The sequence below is a fragment of the Berghia stephanieae genome, chromosome 6 (assembly GCF_034508935.2).
Source record: "Berghia stephanieae isolate SIO BIC M18660-M18661 chromosome 6, UCSD_Bste_1.3, whole genome shotgun sequence".
NCBI classification, from domain to species: Eukaryota; Metazoa; Mollusca; class Gastropoda; order Nudibranchia; family Aeolidiidae; genus Berghia; species Berghia stephanieae.
The window spans coordinates 2,643,910-2,661,409 of record NC_088365.1 but is presented as its reverse complement, the minus strand read 5'-3'; the positions used below and the strand labels follow the sequence as shown (position 1 = coordinate 2,661,409).

The window sequence follows — 17,500 nt, the reverse complement described above, 5'->3', positions numbered from 1 at the left end:
TACATTAGTTTCCCATGGTACAGGTGGCAGTCAACAGATGTAAAAAATAAAGAAGTTATAATTTAATCTCCACAAAGCTGACAGGGACATGAAGTCACCCAACCATTCCCTGTCCTTCTCGTTCCATCTCAATAAACTTATTGGTCACCTTTTGTCCAGTTAGCTGTCAGGGTCAAGACACGAGATGAATCGAATTGTTCCGATTGATGGCTGACCAAAGGGCGCTAACTCTCACCCATTCACGATAACTCACGCAATGGGCGCTAACTCTATAAATCCAGAACTTCATCATAAAACGAAAATAGATTTAGAGAACAGCATAGGGAAACATTCACGCTGACCAGTAAATTGGAAACAATAAAAAACACGAAGGGTGGGCTAGGGTGTGTGTTTGTGTGTGTGTGTGTGTTTGTGTGTATGTGTGTGTGTGTGTGTGTGTGTGTGGGAGGAGGGAGGGAGGGGGTGGGGGTGTCGTGGGTAAATTAGGCATTGATTCCAACAATGAAACTGGAATGTAATACATTGACTGACAGACTCAAATTTGAAGTCAGGTGGAGTCAATAATTTGTGATGGGATATGACGTGGATAATAAACTAAATTAAATGTGATGAAGTGTCATTTCATTTTTATGTCGTGTCACTGGTGTGTTTGTCGATCGTGTGTTCGTATTAATTGCAGGTACTGTTGTACCGTGGGAGAATCCCCCCAATAGTGTGAAATTGGGGGTCGGGGGGGGGGGGGGTAAACTTAAGCTTTTATATAATGCAATGACCACTAAACGTGCTCAAAGCTTGGAATATTTTCTTCTAAAACCAAAGGGAGATTACATATTGTGCTGCTATGTGGTCTTGTGGTATGACAATCGCTTTCGGATCGGAAGGTCCTGAGTTCGTGCCTCGCTCGGCGCATGTTGGGTCCTTGGAAAAGGCTCTTTACTCACATTCTCTCACCGTACTCATGTGTAAAATGAGTACCTGGCCGTTAACAGCGTTGTCTCTGTCCGAAAAAAAATTGTAATATCGCCTTACATGCTTCATGTTTCGTTCTACATGTTAGATGTTGCTGTTGGTCAGGGACCCCTTGTAAAGCGCTTTGAGCACATTAAGTGGATATCGCGCTATTTAAAAAAAATCTCAATTTAATAATCTGGGAAAGTACATATTTATAAATTCATTAATCTATTTATCTATAAATTTATTATCAAAGATTCCATTTATTTATATCCTCTCTAGGCCCCAGATAAAGTCACCAATATCCAGGCAGACAAAGACATTGGATTGGACAGAATGCCTCATACAGGTATGTCTATGCAAAAAATGTATACAACTTAATCATTGTCTATACTGATAACATCTTCTACCCTACTTTAACTTTTTCATGCCGCAGTTCGATCCACATTTGTTTCCACATTTGACAAAATGAGATTTTTTTTTTTTTGTAACCTTAAATTTTTGTCTTTTGTTGTTTGTCTCCTGACGAAGGCATAGGGCCGAAACGTTGTTTGTTTTTGTGTTGCTCCTTTATAGATAGTTTGCGATTGGCTAAGAAGCTCACAACGTTGCCATCCGGAAATATAACGGATCAACACACAAAACTATGTGTAATCATGAACTTTAAAAGTCTGGTTAATACAGTTAAGTGAGAATTACTCACAAACATGGATGGCAAAAAACAAAACAAAAAAAAAAAAAAAAAAAACAAAGGCCTGAGTGACGTCATCTTCGTTCTATCTATAGATAGAATGCGCTTGGCCAAGGAGTTCACAACATTGCCATCCGGAAGTATAACGGACCAACACGCAAACTCTGTGTGACCATGAACTTTTATAGTCTGATTAATACAGTTTAGTGAGAACAACTCACAAACGCGGATGGCAAAAACAATAACAAAGACCTGAGTGACGTCATCTTCGAACTATCTATACATGAGTCACTTTATTATATCTATCCATCTTATTGGCTCATTTAGGCATATCTAGCTTTCGATCCACAGAACATGGATTCAATTTCCGTGGTTCGATCTCACTCTTAAATAACTTGTGAAGAAAACCGATCTTGTGAGCCCTGTGACAGCATAGTATGATGATCTCTTGAAGTGTTATTTAATCCTTGTGAGGGTTTGTTGTTATTTTAAAAACTGAGCTCTGAGCGTTTTTATATAGCGTAATATCCACTAAACGTGCTCAAAGCGCTTCCCAAGGGGTCCCTGGCCAAAAGCAACACTTAATTTGCAGGACGAGACATGACGTATGTTAGGCGATATTACACTCTTTTTCAACAGAGACAATGCTGTTAGCGACTATGTACTCATTTTACACCTGAGTACGGTGAGAGAATGTGAGTAAAGAGCCTTTTCCAAGGACTCAACTATGGGCCGAGAGAGGCTCGATCCCAGGACCTTCGGATCCGAAAGCGAGTGTCATACCACTAGACCCCATAGCCGCACAGAAAAAAGTAACTCGAGCGGCTATTATTTTTATCTCCCAATATTAACGAACGTTTAGATTTTAAGGTAGGCAGGACTGCTTGAGGGAATGTTTTAAAAAAGATGATTAGTATTTGATGTTCATTCGTGTTTGGTGAGTTTAAGATTGAATGGTCTGTGCGGGTATGTGGTCTTGTGGTATGACACTCGCTTTCGGATCGGAAGGCCCTGGGTTCGAGCCTCGCTCGGCTCATAGTTGAGTCCTTGGAAAAGGCACTTTACTCACATTCTCTCACGGGTGTGCCATGGCCGTTAACAGCGTTGTCTCTGTCAAAAAACAAAATGAATATCGCCTAACAGGCGTCATGTCCGGTCCTAGATGCTAAATGTTGCTGTTGGACAGGGACCCTTTGTAAAGCGCTTTGAGCACGGTTAGTGGATATTGCTCTATATAAAAGCTCAATTTTATTTAGAGATGGCAAGTAGGAAGTCAAGATATCAGACATTATTTATAAGATAAAATATAATAATAATGATAATTTTTGTGAGAAAGAAAAGTAAAATTAAAAATCAGTATTGTTGTTCGTGTTGTTGTTGTTGTTCTTGTTTTTGTTGTTGTTGTTGTTCTTGTTGTTGTTGTTGTTGTTGTTGTTGATGATGCTGCTGCTAGTTTCTTTTTCCTCACACCAGACACGTTCCATCGGTGTCATAATTAACACCCTCTGCTTTCTGTCTAAATGGATTCGAATGGATAATTTATGGATTGCGAGCATCCAGACGAATCCAAAGGATAATATTGTTAGACAAAATTATTATAAAGGAAAGAGATTTTTCATAAGAGCCGCTACTTCTCCACGGTCTGTGATTGAGACATACAGTACGGGATACTTATGCCGGCACTCCGTTCACACGGAGAGAAATCTAAGCTATTGTATTATGGGATATCACCGTCAAATCTTAAACGTACTAAAATACTTTTTTTTTTATTATATGGGTAAAGAAAAATTAAAATTAAATAATATTTAAAAATAATATTGGAAAATAATATTTAAAAGTATTATTGATAAATAATATTGAAAAATAATATTGAAAAATTAGGTAAGGTAATCATTAGATATCAAGGGATTTAGATAGCCCCCTGTCTTTCAACAAATAAAAGTCTTAATGCCGGGAAATCGTTGAAGTCTCTGGTTTCAGACATTTTGACAAGTTGTGGATCATCTCATTCGATGGATATATGGATAGTATGCGCTTGGCTAAGAAGCTCACAATATTCCATCCGGAAGTATAACGGACCAACACGCAAAACTATGTGTAACCATTAACTTTTATAGTCTGGATAATACAGTATAGTGAGAATAACACATAAACGTGGATGGCAAAAAACAATAACAAAGGCATGAGTGACATCATTTTCGTTCTATCTATTAAATGTATTTCTGACAAAAATGGATATACCGTGTTTTGTTGATGAGCGGAGTTCAGGATGAATGGATGAATAGGCCGGGAAAATGTGTTGGTTTTTTTCATATCTTTCGTTTCTTTATTATCATGATAATGACTCCGAGTTTTGGAAAGTTTTTTAAAATGGGTTTTATGATGTGACAAGGAGCATGAAGTATGAAGTTTACCCCGTGTATTTAGTCGGTTTGCCATTATAGAATGAAGAGTAAATTATAGACGTTTAAGTGGTGAGAAGTGGAGTTTTGACAGAAAGGCGTGAACAATAAGGCGGTTGTTTATGGAGATTTTTACACTTCATCCCCATGGCGGCTGAAAGAGGGATGGTGTTAACCGCCGTATTCTGATTTATTAAAAACGCTTTTTAAAATATATTTTTGCCAGAAAAATCGTCCTTCAAATTAATATCGATTCATTAAAATGTCCCTTATCTTTCAAAAAAAAAAAAACAAAAAAAACAAAAAAAAAAAATTCTGGAAATTGAGATTTTAAAGCTCAAGATTAGAGATATTTTTTTTTTTTTGGAAAGATGAATACCATTTCAATCGATCGGTATTTTAAAGACGACATTTTCTTCGCCAAAATGTTTTTTAAATGTTATTTTTCAGAATACGGCAGAAGGCATAACATATATTATATATTATTGTGTGGATTGTATTCGGCCCAGTCTTATTGTCAACACAAACCTCCTGCTGAATGTGGGGAGGAGTTTGAGTAAGTCAGCGGGTTTGAACTCAGTAGGGGTCGATTCAACCTGGTCCAAAACGTAGGCATAAAGATAACATCAATCCTTTCAAATCAGAAAAATTTTAAAAAAATATGTTTCAATCATTCTTTATAATATTCTTTATTTGGTATTTGGTATGTTGTAAACTAAATCTCCAAGATTTTGAAAACCTCTTCTCTCCCCTTATCCCCTCACCCCACCCCCTCCCCCTCTCTACCCCATCCCCTCTCTCTCTCTCTCTCTCCTCTCTCTCTATATATATATATATATATATAATATATATATATATATATATATATATATATATATATCTGTCTTTTTTTGTCTATCTATCTATATTAATTGTGAATTATATGAAGATACAGTTCCCTACGCTTAATCGCACATCGGTTAGTCGCACACTCCGCTTATACGCTACGCATTCCCAAAATAACTGATTTTTTTTAAAAATCGCACCGCTTAATCGCACACCATCTCCGCTTAAACGCTACATCTTGATTATGAAATCAACGTTGTAAGATATTCCCGTTCCACACACATTTTCGGCCAAAGCATGCGATCGATTTGTAACAATATACAACAATATTCCTATCAGCGGTAAATTGACATCTCAGGAGCCACTGGACTCCGTTCAGCCACTTAAAAGACAATGCCTAAATAATGAAGATGAGGATGAGTCATCGAAATAAAAATAAATAAAAACTAAAATTGAGCTTTATTTAGCGCAATATCCACTAAACATCCTCAAAGCGCTTTACAAGTGGTCCCTGGTCAACCCCAACAACATTTAACATGTAGGATGGGACATGCCACGTGTTAGGCGATATTACAATTTTTCGGACAAAGGCAACGCTGATAACGGCCATGTACTCATTTTACACCTGAGTACGGTGAGAGAATGTGAGTAAAACCCTTTTCCAAGGACTCAACTATGCGCCGAGTGCGAGGCTCGAACCCAGGACCTTCCGATCCGAAAGCGAGTGGCATACCACAAGACCACATAGCCGCACACACTGTGGCACACACCCCTGACAAACACTGAAAAACTTGACATGGTAGAAAAACTACGCCAACTTCATCCAAGAAGAACGCTTGACAAATGATCTACGTTGACGAGGCTGGAGACAAAGTTTTATAAACAGAATAGAAAGTAATCAACGCTTCGCGATTACTGTTCTAACAAACAAAAATGTCACATTTTGTCGATAAAACAAGAAAAGGAAAAGATTAAATAAAAAAAAAACAGATAAAAAGAAAAGGGAAAAAAAAAACAAACAGAAAAAAAACCCAAATAAATAAATGAATACAAAACAAACATTCTTATGAGGTCATGTCTAGAACGTGGCGATCCCAAGCCAGTAGAATACTCATAAGTGAAGGTCCTACATAAATAATAATAATAATAATAATAATCTTTATTGTCCAAATTAAAGGCAATTCATGTGAGGTAACAATGCTCAGTTTGGTTCATGGTATGAACATCAACACATTTACAAATACAGACACAGCCATACACGAACATACACGCTTGTACATTGTTTCTACACATGTATACAAAAGAAATGAGCGTACATACAAACACATATACATACATACATACATACCTGCAGACATACATACAAACCAGCATATCATCGTATATGCATGCCTACATACATACATACATACATACATACATACATACATACATACATACATACATACATACATACATACATACATACATACATACATACATACATACATACATATATACAGGCACACAGACAGACAGATAGAACGATACGATATATTTGCTGGGACAGCAGATAACCATATTATAAATATAGTGTCTTATATTAAGAAGAATATGGCAATGATTGTGATGATGATGATGATGATGATGATGATGATGATGATGATGATGATGATGATGATGATGATGATGATGATGATGATGATGATGAAGATGATGATGACTACGATAATGATGATGATGATGATGATGATGATGATGATGATGATGATGATGATGATGATGAATGATAACGACGGCGGCAATGTCGATGATGATGATTCACGACACTGCTTCTCGTTATTTTCATTGGTTGTCTCATTTTTCCACAAAAGATTTGTTAATTAATTTTATGGCGGTTGGAATGAAGGTTGTCTTATGTCGATTTGTCCTACATTTTGCTTCTAGATACCGTCTTCCGGAGCGCAGAAGTTGGAATTTTTCGCTCAGCGGATGCCTCTTTTCGTTGATAATGTTAAAAGATTTCTTCTCAACTGCATTAATAAAAGTTGTGTCAAGGCTTCTAAGGTCGATGTTAATTATTTTTGAAGCCTCTCTGAGGGTTCTATGTAGTTTGGATTTTTCTTTTGTTCCACAGCTTCCATACCACATTGTGATGCCAAACGAAACGATACTCAATATTAATGACTTGTAGATTTGTATCATGGTCTTTCTGTTCACATTGAAAGACCTTAATTTTCTGAGTATATACAAGCGCTGGTTACATTTTTTGATGACATTTTTGGTGTGCGATTCAAATCTTAGACTGTTATCTATAATTACACCAAGGTATTTAAACGTTTCAACAGTTTCAACCGCCTGATTGTTAATTTTTGTTATTTGTCTTGCTCTTTTTCCTATTTTTCTGTGATCAAACAGTTGTTCCTTTGTTTTTGTTACATTGAGCTCTAGACAGTTATCGGCACACCATTTGCTGAATTTACTAACTTGCTCAGTGTATTTAAATTCGGAGACGGAATCATTGAGCAGGCCGAGTATTGCGGTGTCATCAGCATACTTGATGAGTTGGCAGTTATCAAAGCTAGCCACACAATCGTTTGTATAGAGGATGTAAAGTAGAGGTGAGCTTACACACCCTTGTGGGCATCCGTTTGAAAGAGTTTTTATTGATGATATATTTGAGCCTACTCTGACATGTTGGGGCGATCGATGAGAAAGTTGTTATACCAGTTGATGAGGTAATGGGGAAGGTTTAGAGCATGCAGTTTACTGATTAATATGTTGGTTTTCATGGCATTAAAGGCAGACGAAAAATCGACGTATAGGATTCGGCAGTAGTTGGCGGGTGAAACATCCAAGTGATTTGATATTGAATGCATCACTGTGAGGAGTGCGTCTTCCACACTAAGATTTTGTTGGTAGGCAAACTGATATGGATCAAGTATGTGTTGGTCATATATAAATTGCAACAGCTCTCTTTTCAGAATTTTTGCCAGACATTTCATAATAATTGATGTTAACGCAACAGGTCTATAATCATTCAGCTGAGTTGGTGGATTCTTTTTGGGTACTGGAATTATAGTCGATGTTTTCCATATAATTGGCATTTTCTGTTCATCTATTGAACGTTGGAAAATAGGCAAGAAAGGGACAGCTAGTTGGTTGTTACAGTTTGAAATGAGTTCCCCACTAAGTCCATCTGGACCTGGTGCTTTTTTCTTTTTACATAACTTAAGAACATTGATGACCTCCTCTTCTTCGATTTCTGGCGGAGGAGACGTATTTTTTGTTATGATATTAATTTTTGAAAGTACGTTGTCAATGGTGTCGAATCGACAGTAAAACTTATTTAATTCCTCGATATTCATATGTGTGTCATTGTTAAAATCGGTCTTTTTGTTGTTAACGCCACCCATTTCTTTAATCATCCTCCACGCCTGCGATGCATTTGGATTTTTAAGGTTTGTTTCCATTTTATCTTTATATTTACGTTTTTCTTCATAAATTACCCTCTTTAATTGTTTTTCTGCCTCGTGCTGCTTGTTTTTGTCCCCACTCATATGAGCGATTTTCTTCATATTTATAAATAATTTAACTCGTTTGTTGACCCAAGGTTTGTTGTTGTTAAATATTTTAATCCTTTTAGTGTCCACACACAAATCACAACAGAAATGAATATAAGACGTGACAACATCAACCCACTCGTCCAGTGACATGTTATCAGACATGAGTTCATCCCATATTGTGCAGTCAAAACAACCTTGGAGTTTGTTTATATTTTCTGTTGACCAAAGACGAGTTTCTTTCACAATCGCTTTATGTTGTCTTAATTTAGTTTTGTAGGTTGGAATCAACAACACACTATTGTGATCTGAATTTCCTATTTTTACTTTTTGAACGCTTCTGTATGCATTTTTAATATTTGTATAGCACAGATCCAGGGTTTTATCTCGTCTGGTAGGAACAGAGACGTGTTGATAAAAAGAATTTATAGGAGGGCAGTGATTGAAATCACCAAGAATTATTACGGGGGCATCAGGATGTTTTCTTAAAAAATTAAATGATTCCTCCTCAATTACCTGTAAAGCTGTGTTAGCATTCGCATCAGGAGGGACGTACACAGCAATGATATAAATAAGTGGGAATTCCCGAGGTAAATAGTGGGGTCTAAGAGAGAGGGAAATGAGCTCGATGTCCTTTTCACATAATGAACGTGTAGTTCGACAGCTTTTGCACCAGTTTTTGTTGACATACACACAAATACCACCACCTTTTTGTTTTCCTGTCATTGAGCTATCTCTGTCACGCCTATGTATTATGAAATTTTCCAATTCTACACTTTTATCTGTGTCTAAGTCTGAAAGCCATGACTCTGTAAAACACAGTATGCTTGAGTTTTCATAATCAGGATCAAATTTACACAGCGCGCTAATATTGTCCGCTTTGTTTCTGATAGATCGAACGTTTGAAAGTATAATCATAGGTAGTGGTACTTTACCAGTTCTTCGAATTCTTTGCTTGACGCCTCCACGTTTTCCTCTTTTTCTTTTCTTGATTGAAACAATAAAACCATTTCGATCTTTTGTTTTGATTGTTGTTTGTCCAATATCAAGCAATTCGTTTTTTGTGTAGACGACGGTCGCCATATTGTTTTTATTTCGAACACAACAACATTGTTCACTCGTAGTAACTTTTCATGCTCTACACATTATTGAAATAGGTACAGCAAATAGAAATATTTAAATATAGTCATACCTGTATTCCAATTACAAATAATAGGTCCATATACAAAAACGATGGCAGATAATAACACAAGAATACAAACTTTTACTGATGAACAACAGAGCAATGAAAAACCAAGCGTCGCCATTGAGCGCCACCGGAAGATAAAAGCTGGTGCTTAGATGCTATTTTTAGCTTCCTCCTCAATCGCACACTCCGTTTAATCGACATACTAACCTGAACTCCCGAGGGTGTGCGATTAAGCGGAGTCGATTGTATAAAATATTATATGCACTGAATATTCTACACTTCACTATGACATCTTATTTTAATCCAGTTAGAGCCATGGTAATATTATGGCTAGGTACTTATCCATATCTGGGCGTTTAAGAAGTTTAAAAGAATTTGACCTCTGATCATAGTTAACCTTTCATTCGATGTTGGCGATCGGTTTTTCTTGACAGTGACAAGATTGACAGTAATCATGTCACCGTACATTCACATCCACTGAGAATTGAACTCAACCAAACAACGCTCACATACAAACACACACACACACACACACACACACACACACATAGACACACAGAGAGATAAACATATTCTCAACAGCAATAATGAAGTATCATATTTACAAGACACACATGTTGTTGCTTCCCCCTCATTAACGCTCGGCATTTAAATAACATTTAATTTTATAATGTCTTAGTCTCGCTCCAGCTATTTAACAGATGGAAACAGGTTCAAATTCAACTTAATTACACCCCCCCCCCCCCCCACACACACACACACACTCAAAACATCTAGGAAAAGAGACATTGATAATTATATTTTGCACCAACAAACAAACAAATAAACAAACTCAAATTATAACATGAGGTGAAGGTTACCAACCCGCTCTATGGTTATATCATAATTTTCCTCTTTATCTTTATTGTTTTTCTCTCCACCCCCCATTTCGTCTCCTTGCTCTGCTAACGACGATCTCTAAAAAACAGAAAAGGGTTATTTTTTAAGGGTAATTGCATGCATAAAGATTTCTATCCTATTCACTATGAATATATTATCTGTTGTTGCATTATCATAATAGAATGTTGCAGTATTGAACAACAAGCAAACTTCTTTTGTGTTGTTCTCGAGACGGAGCAGTCACCAGTTGTCCATCTGGGATGAATTTTCTTGAACATGTAGAAAACAAGGGAGACCACCATTATGAACAATTATTTTTTTTATAACGAAATCTTGCATGCAGGATTGTATGAAACGTTTTGGAATGACAGAGGAAAAGCTGATTAATTTTTGACGACTTTTCTTTACCCGTCAGGACATGAAACAAATAACCAACAAATATAAAAGTGTACCTGGAAACAAAAAGGATAAATCAACGGTGAAAGACTCGTTGATGAACATCGAGACAGCCGAGGTTTCGTGCTCTAACGACCACGAATAAACCGTTTAAATATTTTAGTACAAAGATAGCGGTGTTTTCGGGTGACTTTCTATATAAAAATAAAGATCAGATGCAATATTTTTACAACTTTTCCCAAATTGATTCAAAGTCGTCTGCCTTGAAGTCTTTGGATAAAATGTTGGGTCTCGTCAAAGACAGGTCATTAAACATGTAGGGATATTTTTTGAATGTGTCTTTGTTTCTTCTATAGTTGTCTCGTGCTCCTCAGCATCATTTGGTGTGCAATATTGGCACAACATGTTTGTGCGGCGTGTTCATTAGATATTGATGCATCATCAGATAAGTCTTAATCTGGAGTTATCGCCCTTCTCAAAATTCTCATCTGAAGTGTTTTAACTCTAAACATGCGCAATTCGGTTTTACCATATGGAGATAAAAAATATAAAGTGAGTAGATGTGACTCATATATAAGGGAACAACACAAAACAAACAACGTTTCGGCCCTTGGCCTTCGTCAGGAGACAGTAAACAAAAACACAAACAAATATGTAAATTTACAAAATATCACATTTTGTCAAATGTGGAAATAAAGTTAATGTGAGGAAAGGGCGTCGAGTGTTGATGCAAGAAGTGGCGCGAGATAAGGAGAGAGAGAGAGAGAGAGGGGGGGGAGAGAGAGAGAAAGAATGAGAGAGAGAGATAGAGAATGGAGAGGATGTGTATATGTTTGTGTATGTGTATCCGTGTGCGTATGTCTGTGTATGTGTATATATAGTAAAAGTAACTGCAAAAAGGTCTTAAAAAGGGGGATGGGGGTGAGAGAGCGATTGATTGGGTGGTTAGTATATCATACCAAATATATATCAATGAACAAAATGAGAGGAGGAGAGATAGGTAGATAGAAGGAGATAGAGAGAGAGAGAGAGAGAGAGAGAGAGAGAGAGAGAGAGAGGGAGAGAAATAGAGAGAGAGAGAGGGAGAGAAATAGAGAGAGAGAGAGATGGATAGATAGATAGGTAGGTAGATAGAAAGAGATAGATAGAAAGATAGATAGACAGATAGATAGAGAGAAAGGGAGAGAGGATGTAAGTTTCCGTGAGCTTTGGTTTTACCATAACTTAGCACGTCATCGCATTGCCTCAAAACGGTTTTATGTCAGGGTAAGCCTAACTCAATCTAACGGTCCAGTCATAATACGGTGTTATTTTTTTCTTTTTCTTCTTTTTTTTTTTTTTGGGGGGGGGGGGGGGGGGGGGTCCTGTATTTTTTATATTTGTTTTCTTGTGCTTTTGTTCTTTTATTATTTTTAATAATTTGTTTTTGTCTTTGCTTTTCCTTTTTTTTTTTTTATTGTTATTTTTTGTTTGTTTTATTTTTGTTGTTGTTTTCTTGTAGTCGATTTATGTTTGGTTTGATGCATCATTAGATAAGTCTTAATCTGGAGTTATCTCCCTTCTCAAAATTCTCATCTGATGTGATTTATTTTTCTTTCCTTTTCTCTTTTTTTCCCTGGTTCTTCTAATTATATTTATCATTTTGTTTTACTGGTCCTTTTAAGGGGAATAACTCATAATTCGCATCTATATCCAATTACTGATTGTGTCCCTTTCTCCTCCTACTCCTCCTCCTCCTTCTCCTCCGCCTCCTCCTCCTCCTCCCCCTCCTCCTTCTCCTCTTCTTCTTCTTCTTCTTCTTCTTCTTCTTCTTCTTCTTCTTCTTCTTCTTCTTCTTCTTCTTCTTCTTCTTCTTCTTCTTCTTCTTCTCTTCTTCTTCTTCTTCTTCTTCTTCTTCTTATTATTATTATTATTATTATTATTATTATTATTATTATTATTATTATTATTATTATTATTATTATTATCATCATCATTATTATTATTATTATTATTATTATTATTATTATTATTATTATTATTATTATTATTATTATTATTATTATTATTATTATTATTATTATTGTTATTATTATTATTATTATTCCTCATTTTCTTCTTGTTATTCTTCTTGTTCTGTTGTTGTTGTTGTTGTTGTTGTTGTTGTTGTTGTTGTTTCTTCTTCTTCTTCTTCTTCTTCTTCTTCTTCTTCTTCTTCTTCTTCTTCTTCTTCTTCTTCTTCTTCTTCTTCTTTCTTAACGCCTCATCGTGAACCAATATTATGTAGTCCTAATCATTGAGTATCGTAATATATTTTGAATTTGCCAATGCTCTACAATATGCACCTGTGCTGAAGCTAATTTTTTAAAAAATAGAATAAACAAGTAGATAGATAAATATCCTTGTTTTCAAACCATATCTCATACCTTAATCCCCATATCAATTTAATTTCTTTTGTTCAAAATGATCTTTAGAAAACGTTGAAACCTTACGCCTCGTGATGGCACCACATTACATCCCACATCACATCCGTCTATTTAACATAACAATTCACGTTACACAATAACGACCTAATAAAGCCATGAATTTTATCTCATTGCTCATCTACGACATCTTAACTATTTAACCCTCTCTGTACCAACTATAAGAAAATGTCACATTTGTTACGATGCAGCCAACATTTTTCTCATTCTAATTTTTTTTGTACATCAAAATATTTGAACAAAAATGTTTTCTACAGTTAAAGCATACTAACACTGTGTTTAAGAGCTCATTTAGCAGAAAAAAAAATATGTTTAGCAAGAACTAACAGCTATTGTCTTTGAGCGAAATAAATCTATTTTTGTATAGGTTGGGTGTGAAGTTTTGAGGAAAATCCGGAAAATGACCGGTAAGAAGAGAGTTAACCCTCTCTTTAGCAACTATAAGAGAATGTCACATTCGTTACAATATATCCATACTTTTTATCCTTCTGTTTTATTGTTTATTCATTATTATTTTTTTTTTATGTATATCACGAAGTTCAAAGAATGGTTTTTTTTTTAGTAACACACTGGTGTAGAGCTTGTTCTGTTTTTAAAAAGTATGAATAACAGGTACTTACTACTTTTGTTATTGAGGTTAAAGAAAAATAAAACAATTTGTGTTGGTTGAATGTGAAATTTTAAAGACAATCTATAAAATGAACGAGAGTTAAGGGCTGCTCCTTTAGATTCTTTTTCATTGGACCAGACTATCCGTAGGGGCTCTGAACAAGTTCTTACCTTACCGAAGTACCGTCTCCCTATAGAGGTTGAATGTCATGGAACGCCATTCTTCATGAGGGAAATTACCGAGCATGAACAAGTTCAATATCCATCTATTTCTAAATTAAGAATTCAATAGAAACTCGGGCCTCAATGCTTTTTTCCCCTTTTAATTTTTTTCCTTCTTTCTTTCTTTCTTTCTTTCTTTCTTTCTTTCTTTCTTTCTTTCTTTATTTATTTATTTATTTATTTATTTGTTGTTTTGTTTTGTTTTTGGACCTAAAGTTTATGTTATAATAATCCGTAATAATTACGTCAAGACATGTTATCTGCTATAGATAGTATGCGCTTGGCTGAGAAGTTCACAACATTGCCATCCGGAAGTATGTCGGACCAAAACACAAAACTGTGTGTATCCATGAACGTTTATAGTCGGGTTAATACAGTTCAGTGAGCATTACTCATAAACGCGGATGGCAAAGAACAATAACAAAGACCTGCGTGACGTCATCTGCATACTATCTATAGAAATTAAGATAAACCCCGACCTCATGAACCAAATGGCTTTGAAGAACTACTTATGATATTCTGAGACAAGGGTTTACCTTCATTGTTTCCAATTCCGTGCTTGAATCTTCAATATTTTCAATGGCTTGTATTAGCAAAAGGCCCCACTTCAAATGTTCAGTTGCAGTACAGTCCAATCAAAACAGGAAACGCTTTGACGAATGACTGCATTCAGAACTGGTTTGAAAGTTTCCAAGCATTTAACGTCCGTGTAAAATAAATGCCAAAATGTAAAAATCAATGGAGCTTAATTTTGTTATAAGACTGGACACGAGACAACCTGGCACAGTTTGTTAAACAGACGTGTCAAAATCAAGACCAACTGCGATTGGAGATGAAAGACAAATGTTACTGCACCAGATGTCTCTCAACAGTATTATATATGGATGAAAACGATGCTTAAAATTGAATTTAAGCTTAACTTATAAAACTTATGTTAAAATAAGTGCCTTCATTAAAATGAGTGAGTTTTGTTTCTTCAAGTTGAAAAATATTTTTTTAAACAATATTTTCTGATCATTTGGACTTTATAGACAAAATTCCGCATCGAGATAAGTCCGTTTTAAGGCAATGGGTTACATAATACTGCTACAAAAGATTCGTAGAAATACGAAATTTTGGTTACAGTTTCAGAAATCCATGAGCATCTCTTAGTCATTAACACTTTTCAAAAATGAAGGTTGGGACAAGACTACATAATTATTTTAATTTATTTTTAAAAATTATTTAATATGTGTGAGTATAAACTGTTGATTTGTAATGTTTACTATAGCGACGACAAGTTTAAATTTTTATTTTCAAGCAGGCAGGTCTACATAACATAAAGAATTTTTTTTTAAATCACCAACGTTTGATCAATAGTGATCGAGAGCTACCGACACCGGGATAAACACCGGCTTTATGACCTTTATGACTAGAAAAGGACAATAACATAAGGACTGTTTCAATGTATGAGACGTGGTCAAAAATGCCAGTAGCTAATTCTACGTCAAAACACCGAAAGAATATGATTATTTTGTGGGTATTATACCACCCTTCTCACTGGAAAGCCCTATGTTATTTTTTTAGTTTTTTTAAAAAGTGAGCTTTTATATAGCGCAATATCCACTAAACGTACTCAAAGCCCTTTACAATGGGTCCCTTTTCAACAGCAACATTTAACATGTAGGACGGGATAAAACGAGTGTTAGGCGATATTACAATTTTTCGGACAAAGACAACGCTGTTAACGGCCAGGTACTCATTTTACACCTGAGTACGGTGCGAGAATGTGAGTAAAGAGCATTTTCCAAGGACTCAACTATGCGCCGAGCTTGAGGCTCGAACCCAGGACCTTCCGATCCGAAAGCGAGTGTCATACCACTAGACCACATATCCGGAGTAAATACGTAATAGTTGCTGATTCTCCAGTAGTGTAATACAAAAAAAAAACAACAACTATAAAATGTATTTTTATGAAATTATCAAAGTCTCGGCATTAATGCGTTAAGAACGCCTTACTGTAGTAAATATCACAATGGGCTCCTCTTGCTAGCTATTATCAAGCCACCTGCGTCGAACGCTCTTTTGAAATCGTAAGAATGACTATAGAGGGAAAAAAAAGATTCTCGTGTCGATAAAGAAAATGTTTGACTAAGTAATGAGGATATAACGTGAAGCAAATTGTTTGATTCGTCCATCTTCGTAGGGGGTCTGTAACAAAACATCTACAGTCATTGTTCATGGGCCTGATGGTTGGCGTTTTTCGCGTCTTCTCGCTTCATGGGCGTGAAATATTGAGATTAATCTATCCAAATTTTGCGATTATCGATAAGAAATCTTTAGCGCCAATCTCATGCGGACCAGATATTAATATAGGGATGGGCACGGATGAGTATTTTTAATGGGTTTTTTGAATAACTAGATGTGATCTGAATGGAAATGGAGAAGGGGGAAAAATGCAAAACACACGAAATATGCATTGAAGTTATGTTGTTATTGTGAAAATTCACTCAATGAGAAATGTATGTCATGCAATGTCAAATCACGCACACATACAGTTCAGCTCATAAACACACAAATACACACACAACACATCCACACACACACACACACACACACACACACACACACACAAACGAGCAAGACTATATATAATATCAAAGTTGATATATGGTTAACGAATTCACAAAAATTTGACGTCCACGTAAAAGCAAGCAAGAAATCAGAAATTTAGATTAACCCTTAAACGCTAACACAGAGTCGTTCTCGTATCCTCGGGTAAAAAAATATATGCCTTTTTCGCCACAACATCATAAGATATCGTCGCCTAGGCATTCCACGAAGGAATATAGATAACTCATCAAACAAGATGTCTGATGTCAACAGGAATCACCCATGTTGTCAATGAAAAAAACGAAAGTGCCTGAAGCGGGGCTCGAACCCGGGTACTTCCGGGTCACAGTGCAATGTCTTAATTAACCACTACGCCACTTCGCCCCTCGGGTAAGTAACGCACAATATCCCACTCGACTCAAGTGTGAATCAGTAGCAGACTATAGGCAGTGATGGATATTGTAAGTGTTATGTAGTACAAAAACGACACCTAACAGATGACTGGGTCTGTAAACTGAAGATATGGTTCCATGTGGCCAGCTGGGGGAATGAATTAATGCAACAGTGTGAAGAGTATTTAGCATGGTGAATCCATGGAAGGGGCAGCGTGGCTCATCGATACGGTCTTCGCTTCGTACCCGAAAGGTACCGAGTTCGATCACCCGCTGCACTTGTGTGGCCTTGAGCAAGTCACCTCGCCCTAGCTCAATTGGCGGCGTTGCACTGCGGCTGACGCCAGG

General features: G+C 36.2%; 1 protein-coding gene across 1 annotated transcript in view; it reads left to right on the top strand.

The window, feature by feature from the left end:
- Positions 1-17,500, top strand: part of LOC144975968 (uncharacterized) — a 90,856-nt gene that overhangs the window by 26,626 nt on the left and 46,730 nt on the right. Inside the window, exon 2 of the mRNA XM_078920210.1 lies at positions 1,234-1,300. Coding sequence (XP_078776336.1) covers positions 1,288-1,300 — 13 coding nt within the window. The 5' untranslated portion in view covers positions 1,234-1,287. The remainder of the gene's footprint in view (positions 1-1,233; positions 1,301-17,500) is intronic.